At 37.3% G+C, this 17,070-nt stretch overlaps 1 protein-coding gene across 1 annotated transcript in view; it reads left to right on the forward strand.

The window, feature by feature from the left end:
- CPNE2 (copine 2) overlaps window positions 1-17,070 on the forward strand; it is a gene marked incomplete in the record, with an annotated part of 400,103 nt that overhangs the window by 250,040 nt on the left and 132,993 nt on the right. The window contains 2 exon segments of the mRNA XM_053700230.1: window positions 5,847-5,945; window positions 12,216-12,302. Of these exon segments, the coding sequence (XP_053556205.1) occupies window positions 5,847-5,945; window positions 12,216-12,302 (186 nt within the window).

The following is a 17,070-nucleotide window of genomic DNA, read 5'->3' on the forward strand; positions in this document are numbered from 1 at the left end:
CTTAAAATAATTAACCCCTAATCTTCCGACCGCAAAGCGCCGCCACCTACGTTATCCCTATGTACCCCTAATCTGCTACCCCTAACACCGCCGACCCCTATATTATATTTATTAACCCCTAATCTGCCCCCCTCAACGTCGCCGACACCTGCCTACACTTATTAACCCCTAATCTGCCGAGCGGACCTGAGCGCTACTATAATAAAGTTATTAACCCCTAACCCGCCTCACTAACCCTATCATAAATAGTATTAACCCCTAATCTGCCCTCCCTAACATCGCCGACACCTACCTTCAATTATTAACCCCTAATCTGACGACCGGAGCTCACCGCTATTCTAATAAATTGATTAACCCCTAAAGCTAAGTCTAACCCTAACACTAACACCCCCCTAACTTAAATATAATTTACATCTAACGAAATTAATTAACTCTTATTAAATAAATGATTCCTATTTAAAGCTAAATACTTACCTGTAAAATAAATCCTAATATAGCTACAATATAAATTATAATTATATTATAGATATTTTAGGATTAATATTTATTTTACAGGCAACTTGGTATTTATTTTAACTAGGTACAATAGCTATTAAATAGTTAAGAACTATTTAATAGCTACCTAGTTAAAATAATAACAAATTTACCTGTAAAATAAATCCTAACCTAAGATATAATTAAACCTAACACTACCCTATCAATAAAATAATTAAATAAACTACCTACAATTACCTACAATTAACCTAACACTACACTATCAATAAATAAATTAAATACAATTGCTACAAATAAATACAATTAAATAAACTAGCTAAAGTACAAAAAATAAAAAAGAACTAAGTTACAAAAAATAAAAAAATATTTACAAACATAAGAAAAATATTACAACAATTTTAAACTAATTACACCTACTCTAAGCCCCCTAATAAAATAACAAAGCCCCCCAAAATAAAAAATTCCCTACCCTATTCTAAATTAAAAAAGCTACAAGCTCTTTTACCTTACCAGCCCTGAACAGGGCCCTTTGCGGGGCATGCCCCAAGAATTTCAGCTCTTTTGCCTGTAAAAGAATAAATACAATACCCCCCCCCCAACATTACAACCCACCACCCACATACCCCTAATCTAACCCAAACCCCCCTTAAATAAACCTAACACTAAGCCCCTGAAGATCTTCCTACCTTGTCTTCACCATACCAGGTTCACCGATCCGTCCTGGCTCCAACATCTTCATCCAACCCAAGCGGGGGTTGGCGATCCATCATCCGGTGCTGAAGAGGTCCAGAAGAGGCTCCAAAGTCTTCCTCCTATCCGGCAAGAAGAGGACATCCGGACCGGCAAACATCTTCTCCAAGCGGCATCTTCAATCTTCTTCCATCCGTTGCGGAGCGGGTCCATCTTGAAGCAGGCGACGCGGATCCATCCTCTTCTTCTGTTGTCTCCCGACGAATGACGGTTCCTTTAAGGGACGTCATCCAAGATGGCGTCCCTCGAATTCCGATTGGCTGATAGGATTCTATCAGCCAATCGGAATTAAGGTAGGAATTTTCTGATTGGCTGATGGAATCAGCCAATCAGAATCAAGTTCAATCCGATTGGCTGATCCAATCAGCCAATCAGATTGAGCTCGCATTCTATTGGCTGTTCCGATCAGCCAATAGAATGCAAGCTCAATCTGATTGGCTGATTGGATCAGCCAATCGGATTGAACTTGATTCTGATTGGCTGATTCCATCAGCCAATCAGAAAATTCCTACCTTAATTCCGATTGGCTGATAGAATCCTATCAGCCAATCGGAATTCGAGGGACGCCATCTTGGATGACGTCCCTTAAAGGAATCGTCATTCGTCGGGAGACAACGGAAGAAGAGGATGGATCCGCGTCGCCTGCTTCAAGATGGACCCGCTCCGCAACGGATGGAAGAAGATTGAAGATGCCGCTTGGAGAAGATGTTTGCCGGTCCGGATGTCCTCTTCTTGCCGGATAGGAGGAAGACTTTGGAGCCTCTTCTGGACCTCTTCAGCACCGGATGATGGATCGCCAACCCCCGCTTGGGTTGGATGAAGATGTTGGAGCCAGGACGGATCGGTGAACCTGGTATGGTGAAGACAAGGTAGGAAGATCTTCAGGGGCTTAGTGTTAGGTTTATTTAAGGGGGGTTTGGGTTAGATTAGGGGTATGTGGGTGGTGGGTTGTAATGTTGGGGGGGGGGTATGGTATGTTTTTTTTTACAGGCAAAAGAGCTGAAATCCTTGGGGCATGCCCCGCAAAGGGCCCTGTTCAGGGCTGGTAAGGTAAAAGAGCTTGTAACTTTTTTAATTTAGAATAGGGTATGGAATTTTTTATTTTGGGGGGCTTTGTTATTTTATTAGGGGGCTTAGAGTAGGTGTAATTAGTTTAAAATTGTTGTAATATTTTTCTTATGTTTGTAAATATTTTATTATTTTTTGTAACTTAGTTCTTTTTTATTTTTTGTACTTTAGCTAGTTTATTTAATTGTATTTATTTGTAGCAATTGTGTTTAATTAATTTATTGATAGTGTAGTGTTAGGTTAATTGTAGGTAATTGTAGGTAGTTTATTTAATTAATTTATTGATAGGGTAGTGTTAGGTTTAATTATATCTTAGGTTAGGATTTATTTTACAGGTAAATTTGTTATTATTTTAATTAGGTAACTATTAAATAGTTCTTAACTATTTAATAGCTATTGTACATGGTTAAAATAATTAAAAAGTTGCCTGTAAAATAAATATTAATCCTAAAATAGCTATAATATAATTATAATTTATATTGTAGCTATATTAGGATTTATTTTACAGGTAAGTATTTAGCTTTAAATAGGAATAAGTTATTTAATAAGAGTTAATTTATTTAGTTAGATGTAAATTATATTTAACTTAGGGGGGTGTTAGTATTAGGGTTAGACTTAGCTTTAGGGGTTAATACATTTATTATAGTAGCGGTGAGGTCCGCTCGGCAGATTAGGGGTTAATAATTGAAGGTAGGTGTCGGCGATGTTAGGGAGGGCAGATTAGGGGTTAATACTATTTATGATAGGGTTAGTGAGGCGGATTAGGGGTTAATAACTTTATTATAGTAGCGCTCAGGTCCGCTCGGCAGATTAGGAGTTAATAAGTGTAGGCAGGTGTCGGCGACGTTGAGGGGGGCAGATTAGGGGTTAATAAATATAATATAGGGGTCGGCGATGTTAGGGCAGCAGATTAGGGGTACATAGGGATAACGTAGGTTGCGGCGGTTTACGGAGCGGCAGATTAGGGGTTAAAAAAAATATGCAGGTGTCAGCGATAGCGGGGGCGGCAGATTAGGGGTTAATAAGTGTAAGGTTAGGGGTGTTTAGACTCGGGGTACATGTTAGAGTGTTAGGTGCAGACGTAGGAAGTGTTTCCCCATAGGAAACAATGGGGCTGCGTTAGGAGCTGAACGCTGCTTTTTTGCAGGTGTTAGGTTTTTTTTCAGCTCAAACAGCCCCATTGTTTCCTATGGGAGAATCGTGCACGAGCACGTTTTTGAGGCCGGCCGCGTCCGTAAGCAACTCTGGTATCGAGAGTTGCATTTGCGGTAAAAATGCTCTACGCTCCTTTTTTGGAGCCTAACGCAGCATTTGATTAAACTCTCGATACCAGAGTTAAATTTATGGTGCGGCCAGAAAAAAGCCCGCGGAGCGTTAACAGCCCTTTTACCGCCAAACTCCAAATCTAGGCCTTGGTTTGTCCAAATCTTTCGGAACTGCAATATTCGGTATTTGTTTTGTTCTATACAAAATAAATACTGAATATTTGTGGAACATTTGCATTATTTTTTGTTAAACAAATGTAAATGTTCCTGTGCTACAGGTGAAAAAGAGCAGTGCTAATCCCAACTCTTCTTCACAGAAGCCGCGCTAAAAGAAGTCTTAGTGCTGCAGATCCCAGGGCCTGCCCTACAGTACATTTTTGTTTAATGCAGGCTCTAGCATCCGTCTTACTAAGCCTCCTATTAGAGTGAGAATATCCACATTTTTGTAATGAAATCACATTCGTAACAAACAAATGCACATGCCTAATCATAAAGGTATATTTCAAAGGTTTTTTGCTATTTAAAATGTAACATGTTATATTACAATCTTTAAGTGTTTAATGTCCCTTTAAGGTGGTGTTTATGTCTTGTAAATGTAGAAAAGTAAATGTTCAGCAATGTTTAGTATAATTTACTCTAGATAGGAAGCCAACTAGAAACAAAAATCAACAAATATCATTAAAGCTTTAATAAAGCTTAAAGTGAATGTAAATTTTACACTTACTGACGACCGCAATGCGTTTCTTAACAGTACCCTAATGCAATCGCTAATTTTTTTTAAAATATAATATCCTTTGTTATTAAAACATATAAATTATATTTTTAAATTTCTAACGTTTCACTGCCAACTCCTCCCCAAACCAACTTTCTTGTTCTGGTAAAACAGGTTCACGATCGTGTTTTAAACTGCGCAGGCGTCAAACTCCGCAATATTGTAAATGATAAATAGTATTCAATGAATGAATTACTACATTCATTGAGTACTATTATATCGGTGAGAGCAGCAGCATCTCCGCTATAGTGTTTAGTGTATAGTGTTTCCATCTCCGCTATAGTGTTTAGTGTATAGTGTTTCCATCTCCGCTATAGTGTTTAGTGTATAGTGTTTCCATCTCCGCTATAGTGTTTAGCTCCATCTCTGATATAAAGCTTCACTTTGGAAGAAGCTTGTGTTTGCTAAATGATCTGTTTCATTTGCTAAAGGATCTGGGGTGCATATGCATTGCTATGTTGTTCAGGTCACATTTACGCACATTAGGCTGCCTAAGCAACCAATTTCCGAATTTAGAACTGTGAATAGGCTTTAATTTAATTAGGACATTACAAGTCTGGAGGAACCAAACATTATAATTCCTTATGTTCCTTTTTTTTTCCTATAGCCTTGTCAGGATTCATGAGTTTTATGATATAGCGCTCCGGTCTAGAATAAGTATCTACATTATTAGAATAGCGGTGCGTTCGTAGTCCGCATCTCAGAGCACTATGCAGCAGCTGATAGTCGTTTGAGAGGTGGGACAACTGTTTACATATGATAGCTAATTGGTCAGTTTATTTAGAAGGTGTGTGCCCACTGACCAATTGGATTGCAGAGATTGTTGAGAATATTAAATTTTGATGTTTTAAAACACACCCGGTGCCTCTAAACTTTCTTTTCTATTGTACTCAGGTCACATTTACTTTCCACACCAAAACCTTACAAAAAATTGCCAGCATTTAAGAGGCTAACGTTACCTCGGACTTGGAGTTTTCTTATTGGGATAATTGTGTGCTTGAGCGCATGCGCTTCTCGTGAACGTGCATTGCATCTGAAGGTGGATAAAATTTTCTAACGCATGCGTTGAAGAGGCACATGACATATCTGAAAAGGGTTTAAACTCCCCCGGGGGAAAAGCGGATTAGAAAGAGTAGCTGTCAATCATTGCAATAATGAGGGACAATATGGTGGGCGGAGGAAGCGCGGCACGAAAACGGAGTTAATAAATTGAAGTCCCCCTTATTTGAATTGCTTCACAATATTGTGTTAGGCACTAGAGGTGACTTTACATTCACTTTAATCAACCATAATGTGCCCCTTTTATATTTTAATGTAGCCATATGTTTTGGCCTGCCAAATTGTGTAAATATGTTATGAAAAAATGTTTTTATGGACTATTTTCAATCTAGAAAGACCCAGATTTCCTCTCAAACAGAAAAAAACTGAAAACTGTTTAACAATTTGGCTATGTTCTGCTCACAAAGAAAGTATTTATTTATTTTTTTTACCCCCAGATAACGTGTTTTGATTACGACAATGACGGAGGACATGATTTTATTGGAGAATTTCAGACAACGGTGATCAAAATGTGTGAAGCTCGGGATTCTATAGCTGTGAGTATAGGGACCCAAATATAGGCATACTGGCAATCTCCTGAGACCCCAATAGCAGTTAGCTAAACGTCACTGTAACATAAAACACGCAAATGTAAAAAAAAACTTAAAGCCTTATTCAATTTTCAAGTTTTGTTTTTAATTGTTACTATTTTTTAAAAAAATATAGGGCTAGATTACAAGTGTAGCACTAAATTATAACGGACAAATTTGCCGTTTGCTGAGCCTGCGATAATTAATCAGCCATTATAAGTGGCTGGTTATTGCTACCGCAAGCCTGGGGTAGCAATTAGAACTTATAAAATTAACCAGAGATCAGATCTCTAATTAATTTTATAAATGTGCCCCAAATGCCTCAAAATACAGTCTAGCGTATTTTATTAAAAAATAAAGATGCTGCTATTTTAATAAAATTACTGCACTAGGCAGTATTTTGGGGCTAAAGTTGGAGGCTGAGGGGTGTTAGAAAAAAACGCCTTTACAATGCGGTCTATGGAAAGTGAGTGTTCCTTGTAAATATATATGTATATGTTTATATACATATATATTTATGTGTTAATATTTGTATATACACATAATCATATACATATATATTTATAATTGCTGCCATCGCTGTGCTACTTACCCCCTTCGCTGCACTGAAGTTCTGATGTCGTCTCTGGAGAAAAATAAAGTTTAAAAATAATATGACACCCAATCTCTTGCGCAAACACCACAACATATTCGCAATAGCGCTTACCCAACATGGAAATAGGAATATTTCATATTCCAATGTTCTTTAAAATGATTTTTTGTAATATGTGCATACCTGATCGCATACTGTAATATACGCAAACCTGATCGCATACTGTAATATGCGCAAAAATGATTGAATACTGTAATATGCGCATACCCGATATGAAAAATATGTATACATGTATATTAATGTATTTATATGTGTATATATGTCCGTAAATACATATATACACATAATAATACATTAATACATATGTATTTATATATATATATATATATATATATATATATATATATATATATATATATATATATATATATATATATATATATATAAATATATACAGGCGTGTGTGTGTGTATGTGTATATATATATATATATATATATATATATATATATATATATATATATATATATACATATCAATCTTTCAACATGTATATGTATCTCAATGTTAAAGCCCTTTTTTTTTTCTTACACCCGAGATCTCATATATTTGAGCCTTTATAACTTTTGTGTGCAATATTTTTTGTCAATAATTTTTATTAGACAGTGTTATCATGAGTGTAACTGTACTGTATTGTGTTTTTGAAGTGTTTTGTTCAACTTTTTAATTTCGGAAAACAGTTAACCACAGCTCTGAGATCACAGTAAGGATTCTAGCGTAAATCAAGATTGCGCTAGCAATATCGCATTTTCACTCCACTTGTAATATTAGCGCAATTAAAAATGCTTGCAAAAAGACGATTTTGCTTGCACAAATCCGTTTGCACCTCACTTGTAATCTAGTCCAATGGCTTGTTCTAAGGACAGGAAGAGTTCTCCTTGAAATAAAAAAAATATTTTGAAACAAAGATTTATCCTTTCTAAATTATGTGAAATATCAATTTATGGGGGGAAAAGTCTAAAGATCAGTCTGAAATTTGAGTATGCATTTTTTACTTTAGCCAAGATCTCATGATTTAAAACTGAAATGTAACCCTCAATTACCCTTTTATCAAAAATATCCTCTTTATTAGTCAAATAATTAAGGCCTAGATTTGGAGTTTTGTCGGTAACGACCCGAAAAACTAACGCCGACTTTTTTCTGGCCGCACCATAAAAATAACTCTGGTATCGAGAGTCCACATAAAGGCTGCGTTAGGCTCCAAAAAAGGAGCGTAGAGCATTTTTAACGCAGCTTCAACTCTCGATACCAGAGTTGCTTACGGACGCGGCCAGCCTCAAAAACGTGCTCGTGCACGATTCTCCCATAGGAAACAATGGGGCTGTTTGAGCTGAAAAAAAACCTAACACCTGCAAAAAAGCCGCGTTCAGCTCCTAACGCAGCCCCATTGTTTGCTATGCGGTAACCCTTCCTACGTCTGCACTTAACACTCTAACATGTACCCCGAGTCTAAACACCCCTAACCTTACACTTATTAACCCCTAATCTGCCGCCCCCGCTATTGCTGACCCCTGCATATTATTTTTAACCCCTAATCTGCCGCTCCGTAAACCGCCGCTACTTACATTATCCCTATGTACCCCTAATCTGGTTCCCTAACATCGCCGACCCCTATATTATATTTATTAACCCCTAATCTGCCCCCCACAACGTCTCATCCACCTGCCTACACTTATTAACCCCTAATCTGCCGACCGGACCTGAGCGCTACTATAATAAAGTTATTAACCCCTAATCCGCCTCACTAACCCTATATTAAATAGTATTAACCCCTAATCTGCCCTCCCTAACATCGCCGACACCTAACTTCAATTATTAACCCCTAATCTGCCGACCGGAGCTCACCGCTATTCTAATAAATGGATTAACCCCTAAAGCTAAATCTAACCCTAACACTAACACCCCCCTAAATTAAATATAATTTAAATCTAACGAAATAAATTAACTCTTATTAAATAAATTATTCCTATTTAAAGCTAAATACTTACCTGTAAAATAAATCCTAATATAGCTACAATATAAATTATATTTATATTATAGCTATTTTAGGATTAATATTTATTTTACAGGTAACTTTGTATTTATTTTAACCAGGTACAATAGCTATTAAATAGTTAAGAACTATTTAATAGCTAAAATAGTTAAAATAATTACAATTTTACCTGTAAAATAAATCCTAACCTATGTTACAATTAAAACTAACACTATACTATCAATAAATTAATTAAATAAAATACCTACAATTACCTACAATTAACCTAACACTACACTATCAATAAATTAATTAAATAAAATACCTACAATTAACCTAACACTACACTATCAATAAATTAATTAAATACAATTCCTACAAAGAAATACAAATAAATAAACTTGCTAAAGTACAAAAAATAAAAAAGAACTAAGTTACAAAAAATAAAAAAATATCTACAAACATAAGAAAAATATTACAACAATTTTAAACTAATTACACCTACTCTAAGCCCCCTAATAAAACAACAAAGCCCCCCAAAATAAAAAATGCCCTACCCTATTCTAAATTACTAAAGTTAAAAGCTCTTTTACCTTACCAGCCCTGAACAGGGCCCTTTGCGGGGCATGCCCCAAGAAGTTCAGCTCTTTTGCCTGTAAAAAAAAAAACATACAATACCCCCCCCCCAACATTACAACCCACCACCCACATACCCCTAATCTAACCCAAACCCCCCTTAAATAAACCTAACACTAAGCCCCTGAAGATCATCCTACCTTGTCTTCACCTCACCAGGTATCACCGATCCGTCCTGGCTCCAAAATCTTCATCCAACCCAAGCGGGGGTTGGCGATCCATCATCCGGTGCCTGAAGAGGTCCAGAAGAGGCTCCAAAGTCTTCATCCTATCCGGAAAGAAGAGGCGATCCGGACCGGCAACCATCTTGATCCAAGCGGCATCTTCTATCTTCATCCGATGACGACCGGCTCCATCCTGAAGACCTCCACCGCGGACCCATCTTCTTCCGGCGACGTCCAACTGCAGAATGACGGTTCCTTTAAGGGACGTCATCCAAGATGGCGTCCCTCGAATTCCGATTGGCTGATCGGATTCTATCAGCCAATCGGAATTAATGTAGGAATATTCTGATTGGCTGATGGAATCAGCCAATCAGAATCAAGTTCAATCGGATTGGCTGATCCAATCAGCCAATCAGATTGAGCTCGCATTCTATTGGCTGATCGGAACAGCCAATAGAATGCGAGCTCAATCTGATTGGCTGATTGGATCAGCCAATCGGATTGAACTTGATTCTGATTGGCTGATTCCATCAGCCAATCAGAATATTCCTACCTTAATTCCGATTGGCTGATAGAATCCTATCAGCCAATCGGAATTCGAGGGACGCCATCTTGGATGACGTCCCTTAAAGGAACCGTCATTCTGCAGTTGGACGTCGCCGGAAGAAGATGGGTCCGCGGTGGAGGTCTTCAGGATGGAGCCGGTCGTCATCGGATGAAGATAGAAGATGCCGCTTGGATCAAGATGGTTGCCGGTCCGGATCGCCTCTTCTTCCCGGATAGGATGAAGACTTTGGAGCCTCTTCTGGACCTCTTCAGCCACCGGATGATGGATCGCCAACCCCCGCTTGGGTTGGATGAAGATTTTGGAGCCAGGACGGATCGGTGATACCTGGTGAGGTGAAGACAAGGTAGGATGATCTTCAGGGGCTTAGTGTTAGGTTTATTTAAGGGGGGTTTGGGTTAGATTAGGGGTATGTGGGTGGTGGGTTGTAATGTTGGGGGGGGTATTGTATGTTTTTTTTTACAGGCAAAGAGCTGAACTTCTTGGGGCATGCCCCGCAAAGGGCCCTGTTCAGGGCTGGTAAGGTAAAAGAGCTTTTAACTTTAGTAATTTAGAATAGGGTAGGGCATTTTTTATTTTGGGGGGCTTTGTTGTTTTATTAGGGGGCTTAGAGTAGGTGTAATTAGTTTAAAATTGTTGTAATATTTTTCTTATGTTTGTAGATATTTTTTTATTTTTTGTAACTTAGTTCTTTTTTATTTTTTGTACTTTAGCAAGTTTATTTATGTGTATTTATTTGTAGGAATTGTATTTAATTAATTTATTGATAGTGTAGTGTTAGGTTAATTGTAGGTAGTTTATTTAATTAATTTATTGATAGTGTAGTGTTAGGTTAATTGTAGGTAATTGTAGGTATTTTATTTAATTAATTTATTGATAGTATAGTGTTAGTTTTAATTGTAACTTAGGTTAGGATTTATTTTACAGGTAAATTTGTAATTATTTTAACTATTTTAGCTATTAAATAGTTCTTAACTATTTAATAGCTATTGTACCTGGTTAAAATAAATACAAAGTTACCTGTAAAATATAATTATAATTTATATTGTAGCTATATTAGGATTTATTTTACAGGTAAGTATTTAGCTTTAAATAGGAATAATTTATTTAATAAGAGTTAATTTATTTCGTTAGATTTAAATTATATTTAACTTAGGGGGGTGTTAGTGTTAGGGTTAGACTTAGCTTTAGGGGTTAATCCATTTATTAGAATAGCGGTGAGCTCCGGTCGGCAGATTAGGGGTTAATAATTGAAGTTAGGTGTCTGCGATGTTAGGGAGGGCAGATTAGGGGTTAATACTATTTATTATAGGGTTAGTGAGGCGGATTAGGGGTTAATAACTTTATTATAGTAGCGCTCAGGTCCGCTCGGCAGATTAGGGGTTAATAAGTGTAGGCAGGTGGAGGCGACGTTGTGGGGGGCAGATTAGGGGTTAATAAATATAATATGGGGTCGGCGGTGTTAGGGGCAGCAGATTAGGGGTACATAAGGATAACGTAGGTGGCGGCGCTTTGCGGTCGGCAGATTAGGGGTTAATAAGTGTAGGCAGGTGGAGGCGACGTTGTGGGGGGCAGATTAGGGGTTAATAAATATAATATAGGGGTTGGCGGTGTTAGGGGCAGCAGATTAGGGGTACATAAGGATAACGTAGGTGGCGGTCGGCAGATTAGGGGTTAAAAAAATTTATTCGAGTGTCGGCGATGTGGGGGGACCTCGGTTTAGGGGTACATAGGTAGTTTATGGGTGTTAGTGTACTTTAGAGTACAGTAGTTAAGAGCTTTATAAACCAGCGTTAGCCCAGAAAGCTCTTAACTACTGACTTTTTTCCTGCGGCTGGAGTTTTGTCATTAGATGTCTAACGCTCATTTCAGAAACGACTCTAAATACCGCAGTTAGAAAGATCCCATTGAAAAGATAGGATACGCAATTGACGTAAGGGGATCTGCGGTATGGAAAAGTCGCGGCTGAAAAGTGAGCGTTAGACCCTATTTTGAGTGACTCCAAATACCGGCGGTAGCCTAAAACCAGCGTTAGGAGCCTCTAACGCTGGTTTTCACGGCTAACGCCAAACTCTAAATCTAGGCCTAAGTATTTTGATTTCATGTTGAGTAATCTGGGAAGCTGTAACTATAGTTTAAAAAAATTGTATAGTGTTATAATAGTTATAGCTGTTTGGGCTTGCTTTACAGTCTCAATTATGTTATTTCAGATATACTTCATAGTAATTATTTTATTTTGCTTATTTCAGGTAGAATTTGACTGCATCAATCCTAAAAAACAGAAGAAAAAAAGAAACTATAAAAACTCTGGGCTTATTATTATAAAGTCCTGTAAGGTAAGAATGGCTGTGTGAGGTTTGTTTTATATATATTTATATATATATATATATATATATATATATATATATATATATATATATATATATATATATATATATATATATATATATATATATATATATATATCATACATACATATACAGGAGAGAGAGAGAGAAAGAGAGAGAGAGAAAAAGAAAGAAAGAGAGAGATAGAAAGAGATAGAAAGAAAGAGAGAGAAAGAAAGAAAAAGAGAGAGACAATAGTGTATGTATGAACTATAAGGTATCCTACATTATTGGTACCCCATGCTTTCTCTAAGTGAGTTATTAGATTTTGATAAATCATGTTTATTAATATAATATAATTTAGATATTGTACACTAAAACCATATCTAAGACCACTGTTGCAGTAATTGGAGCTACCACTAAAGTGTTAGACTCAGAATACCCTAGTCAAAAAGGATGATCTTCCTGGAGTCCATTGGAAGTAATCGATGACTCCAGACTAGTCATCAGAAGCCATCCTGAAGTATGCCCACAGGCCAAAATATTAAAATGAGATGACTCTAGAGTCATTCACTGGCTGTTCATGCTTGTGAAGTAATCAGTAAGGTAATCTGTTAATCATTCTGAAGTTATCACCCAGATTTTTTTACCTTAGCTGATGACTTTACCGGCTATGGTGTCTGTTGTGATATTTTATATAATTCTTTCTTCCTAGTTTGTGCTCTGACTTGTAAATGTATATAATTTTTGCAAAGAAGCAAGGGCGGGGACAATGTTGTTAGAGTGTGGAACCAGGAAATAAAGTGTGTAGTTAGTTGCTGTATAAATGGACTCTGTGTCAGATATATTTCTAAATCACCTGGATTTACAAACACTACACCGGCCTGATGTCTGATGATGAGTAAAAGACTTCCAAAGTAGTTTGATGATCACTAGATGACTACAGGATAGTCTCTAAAGTAATCCTGTTTGTCTTGGGTAGTGAGGCACTCTCAACATTCTTGAGCGCAGCAGTTCTATTGCTATGATTATTAGAAAATTGCTTTATGTGCTTCTCCAGCAATGCTTCCCCTCCTTTTCACTAGAGTAGAAAAGAGCATTTTAGTTAAAGGGCCATAATACCCAAATGTTTAAACACTTGAAAGTGATGCAGCATAGCTGTAAAAAGCTGACTAGAAAATATCTTCTGAACATCTCTATGTAAAAAAGAAAGATATTTTACCTCAAAAGTTCCTCAGTAGCCACCTCCCATTGTAAAGGATTTCTAAGCAGCATTTTAGTGTGTCTGTCCTGGGATATCTGAAGGGATGAGCATCGTGCACTCTTATCTTATTTCACCAATCAGGTAAAGGAAGTTTACAATGAAATCTCATGAGAGTCAAGTCAAATCTCATGAGATCACAGTAAAAGTTCATGACCTCAGCACTGCTGATGCTGATTGGCTGCTGTTTATTTCTCTTGTTAAGTGTATTCAGTCCACGGATCATCCATTACTTATGGGATATATTCCCTTCCCAACAGGAAGTTGCAAGAGGATCACCCAAGCAGAGCTGCTATATAGCTCCTCCCCTCACATGTCATATCCAGTCATTCTCTTGCAACTGACATAGTAGGAAGGTGTGAGAGGAGTGTGGAATTTTTATACTTAATTATTTCTTCAATCAAAAGTTTGTTATTTTAAATGGCACCGGAGTGTGCTGTTTTTTTCTCTCAGGCAGTATTTAGAAGAAGAATCTGCCTGCGTTTTTCTATGATCTTAGCAGAAGTAACTAAGATCCACTGGCTGTTCTCGCACATTCTGAGGAGTGGGGTAACTTCAGAAAGGGAATAGCATGCGGGTGTAACAACCTTCCTCTCTCTATAGGGTTAATCCTTTTTGCCTCCTTTTCAAATCACTTATCCTTTATAAGGAACGCCCTTTCCTAATACCTTTGCTTGGTATTAAGGATCTCACCTGGTTACTAGCCTTTCTGCTCCTCTTAGGATCTAAACTCCTACTTATATCAAGTCTACTCCTGAGCATCTCTCTCCAACTTAATCAGGCAGCATTTCCAGCTTAATCATTTACCTCCGGACTTCGCTCTGGACATCTCTCACTCAGATTCCATATCTCAGCTCCGGAGCAACAACTGACAGGCGGGTGACGTCACCGACGGCCGCTCCGATCACCTCCGCACACGCCACGCTACAGATCCTGGCTCCGGCTTCCTTCCGCTGCTTGTTCAGCTCTGCAAAGCAAACACCTCTCTCACTGGTCTCTCTCAAGCCGTTCACATATCCTTTGACCACGCTTGGTAAGCGAACCTATCTCCATATTAATTCAGAATTCAAACACATTATTTGATTGCATTTATCTGACATCTATTTGCTAAATATTGTGAAAGTTTATTCTACTTGCTCAACTAGTATTACATGAACCGGCTAAACGTTAACTACAGCATATCTCAGTCACATATGCTGTGTTAACTATAAGCTATATAAAACATCCTAAATTAAATTCATAATAACAACAGTCATTGTTTTTATGAGACATTTGGGATAACACATTTAATCTTGATAGAGAAATACTGAGATATTTGACATATTTAAAGAATGAATCTAAGGAAGAATGTTTGAATTGTTACAGAATACCAAGCCTATAAAAACAAGATAAAGTGTGATGGATCCTGTGGAACTCTCAAACTATGTGGTTACCTTAGGCCAAAAGGTTGATCAACTAAATCAGGGCCTTAGAGATTTACAGATAGAAAATCAGACTCTAAAAAATATCATCAAAGAAGGCCTAACCCCAGCACACCAACACACTGATTCCCCCCCAGAACCACCTGTAAGTCCACCAGACAAATTTAGTGGAGACAGGAAACAATTCAGACAATTTATCAATGCTTGCACATTATTTTTCACTTTAAAACCTAAAACTTTTATTAATGATAAAATTAAGGTTTTAACAATAATATCTTATCTAAGAGGTGAACCCCGTGTCTGGGCAGATTCACTCTATGAACAAAATAATCCAATAATTAATTCTTTGGATAATTTTCTTAGCTCATTATCCTCCCTTTATGAAGATCCACACAGACAGAGTACTGCTGAACATAAACTCAGAGGTTTAAAACAGAATAAAAGGGCTGTGGAGGATTATATCTCAGAGTTTAAAATCTGGCAAATAGACTCTGGATGGAACCAGGTTTCCTTAAAGAGTCAATTTAGATTGGGTTTATCAGAACCTATTAAAGATGAATTTGCCAGATTAGATTTACCAGATGACTTAGAAGCTTTAATGCAGTTAAGCATAAAGATAGATCACAGACTTAGAGAGAGGAAACAGGAAAAGTTTTCCCATGACACCAATATCAGATATCATGACTCAAGAGCATCACTGCAGAATACAAAGGGTACAGAGGAACCCATGGATATAGGGACCATCAAAGGACCTTTAACTTCAGATGAAAAGATCAGACGTAGACTCAATCATTTATGCCTGTATTGTGCTTCAAAGGATCATGATGTCTCTAATTGCCCAGTACTTAAAAGAGTTAAAAAGGGTAAGAAAACAGACACTGAGTTAACCCTGAAATTAACTAACACTCAGGTAACAAACTGTCTTATTCCCGTCTCTTTACAGTGGGACCACCACCGCCTGTGCTCTGAAGCTGTAATCGATTCTGGGGCATATTCTTGTTATATAGATTCTGCACTTGTATTGTTGAATAAAATTCCACTTGTTAAAAAGCAAAAGCCTGTATTAGTGCGTCTCATTGACGGTAAACAACTAGAATCCGGGCCTATTACACACCAAACAGTACCTATTAAGGTTATATCACAAAACAACCATCATGAATATATTACATTCGATGTGTTGTCATCACCCATATTCTCACTTGTATTGGGGTTACAATGGTTAAAATTACATCAACCAACAATAATTTGGGAATCTAATAACATACAATTTATTTCCAGCTACTGTAAGACCACCTGTTTACCACATATACCCTTACTAACGATCACTGAAACTAAAATTCCGAAAGAGTATACAGATTTTGAATTAGTATTTTGTAAAAAAGAGGCTGAATCACTACCACCCCACCGGCCATATGATTGCCCAATTGATTTAATTCCTGGATCTGACATACCATATGGGCACATATTCCCATTATCAGAATCCGAATTGTCACATTTAAAAACTTACATCAATGAGAATCTCCGAAAAGGATTCATAAGACCTTCAACCTCTCCGGCAGGAACAGGTATCTTTTTCGTTAGAAACAAAGATCATTCCCTACGTCCAATTGTGGACTACAGGGAATTAAATAAGAGAACTATAAAAAATCGCTACCCTCTTCCCTTAATTCCCGAATTAATTGAGAGGTTGCGAGGTGCAACTGTATTTACAAAACTTGACCTAAGGGGGGCGTATAACCTCATAAGAATTAGACCAGGTGATGAGTGGCTCACTGCCTTCAGAACCCGATATGGGTTATACGAATACACCGTTATGCCCTTTGGGCTTTGTAATGCCCCTGCCACGTTTCAAAGATACATAAATGACATTTTCAGGGATTTACTTGACACCTCCATGGTCATATATCTGGATGATATCCTGATCTATTCATCCAATATTGAAGAACATGTTAGACAAGTCAGAACTGTACTTTCCAGGTTACAAGCACATCAATTGTATGTGAAATTAGAGAAATGTATTTTTCACTCTCAGGATATCACATTTTTTGGTTATCATATCACACCACAAGGTATTTCAATGCAAAATGACAAGGTT

Source organism: Bombina bombina, chromosome 1 (assembly GCF_027579735.1).
Source record: "Bombina bombina isolate aBomBom1 chromosome 1, aBomBom1.pri, whole genome shotgun sequence".
In the NCBI taxonomy this organism is placed as follows: Eukaryota; Metazoa; Chordata; class Amphibia; order Anura; family Bombinatoridae; genus Bombina; species Bombina bombina.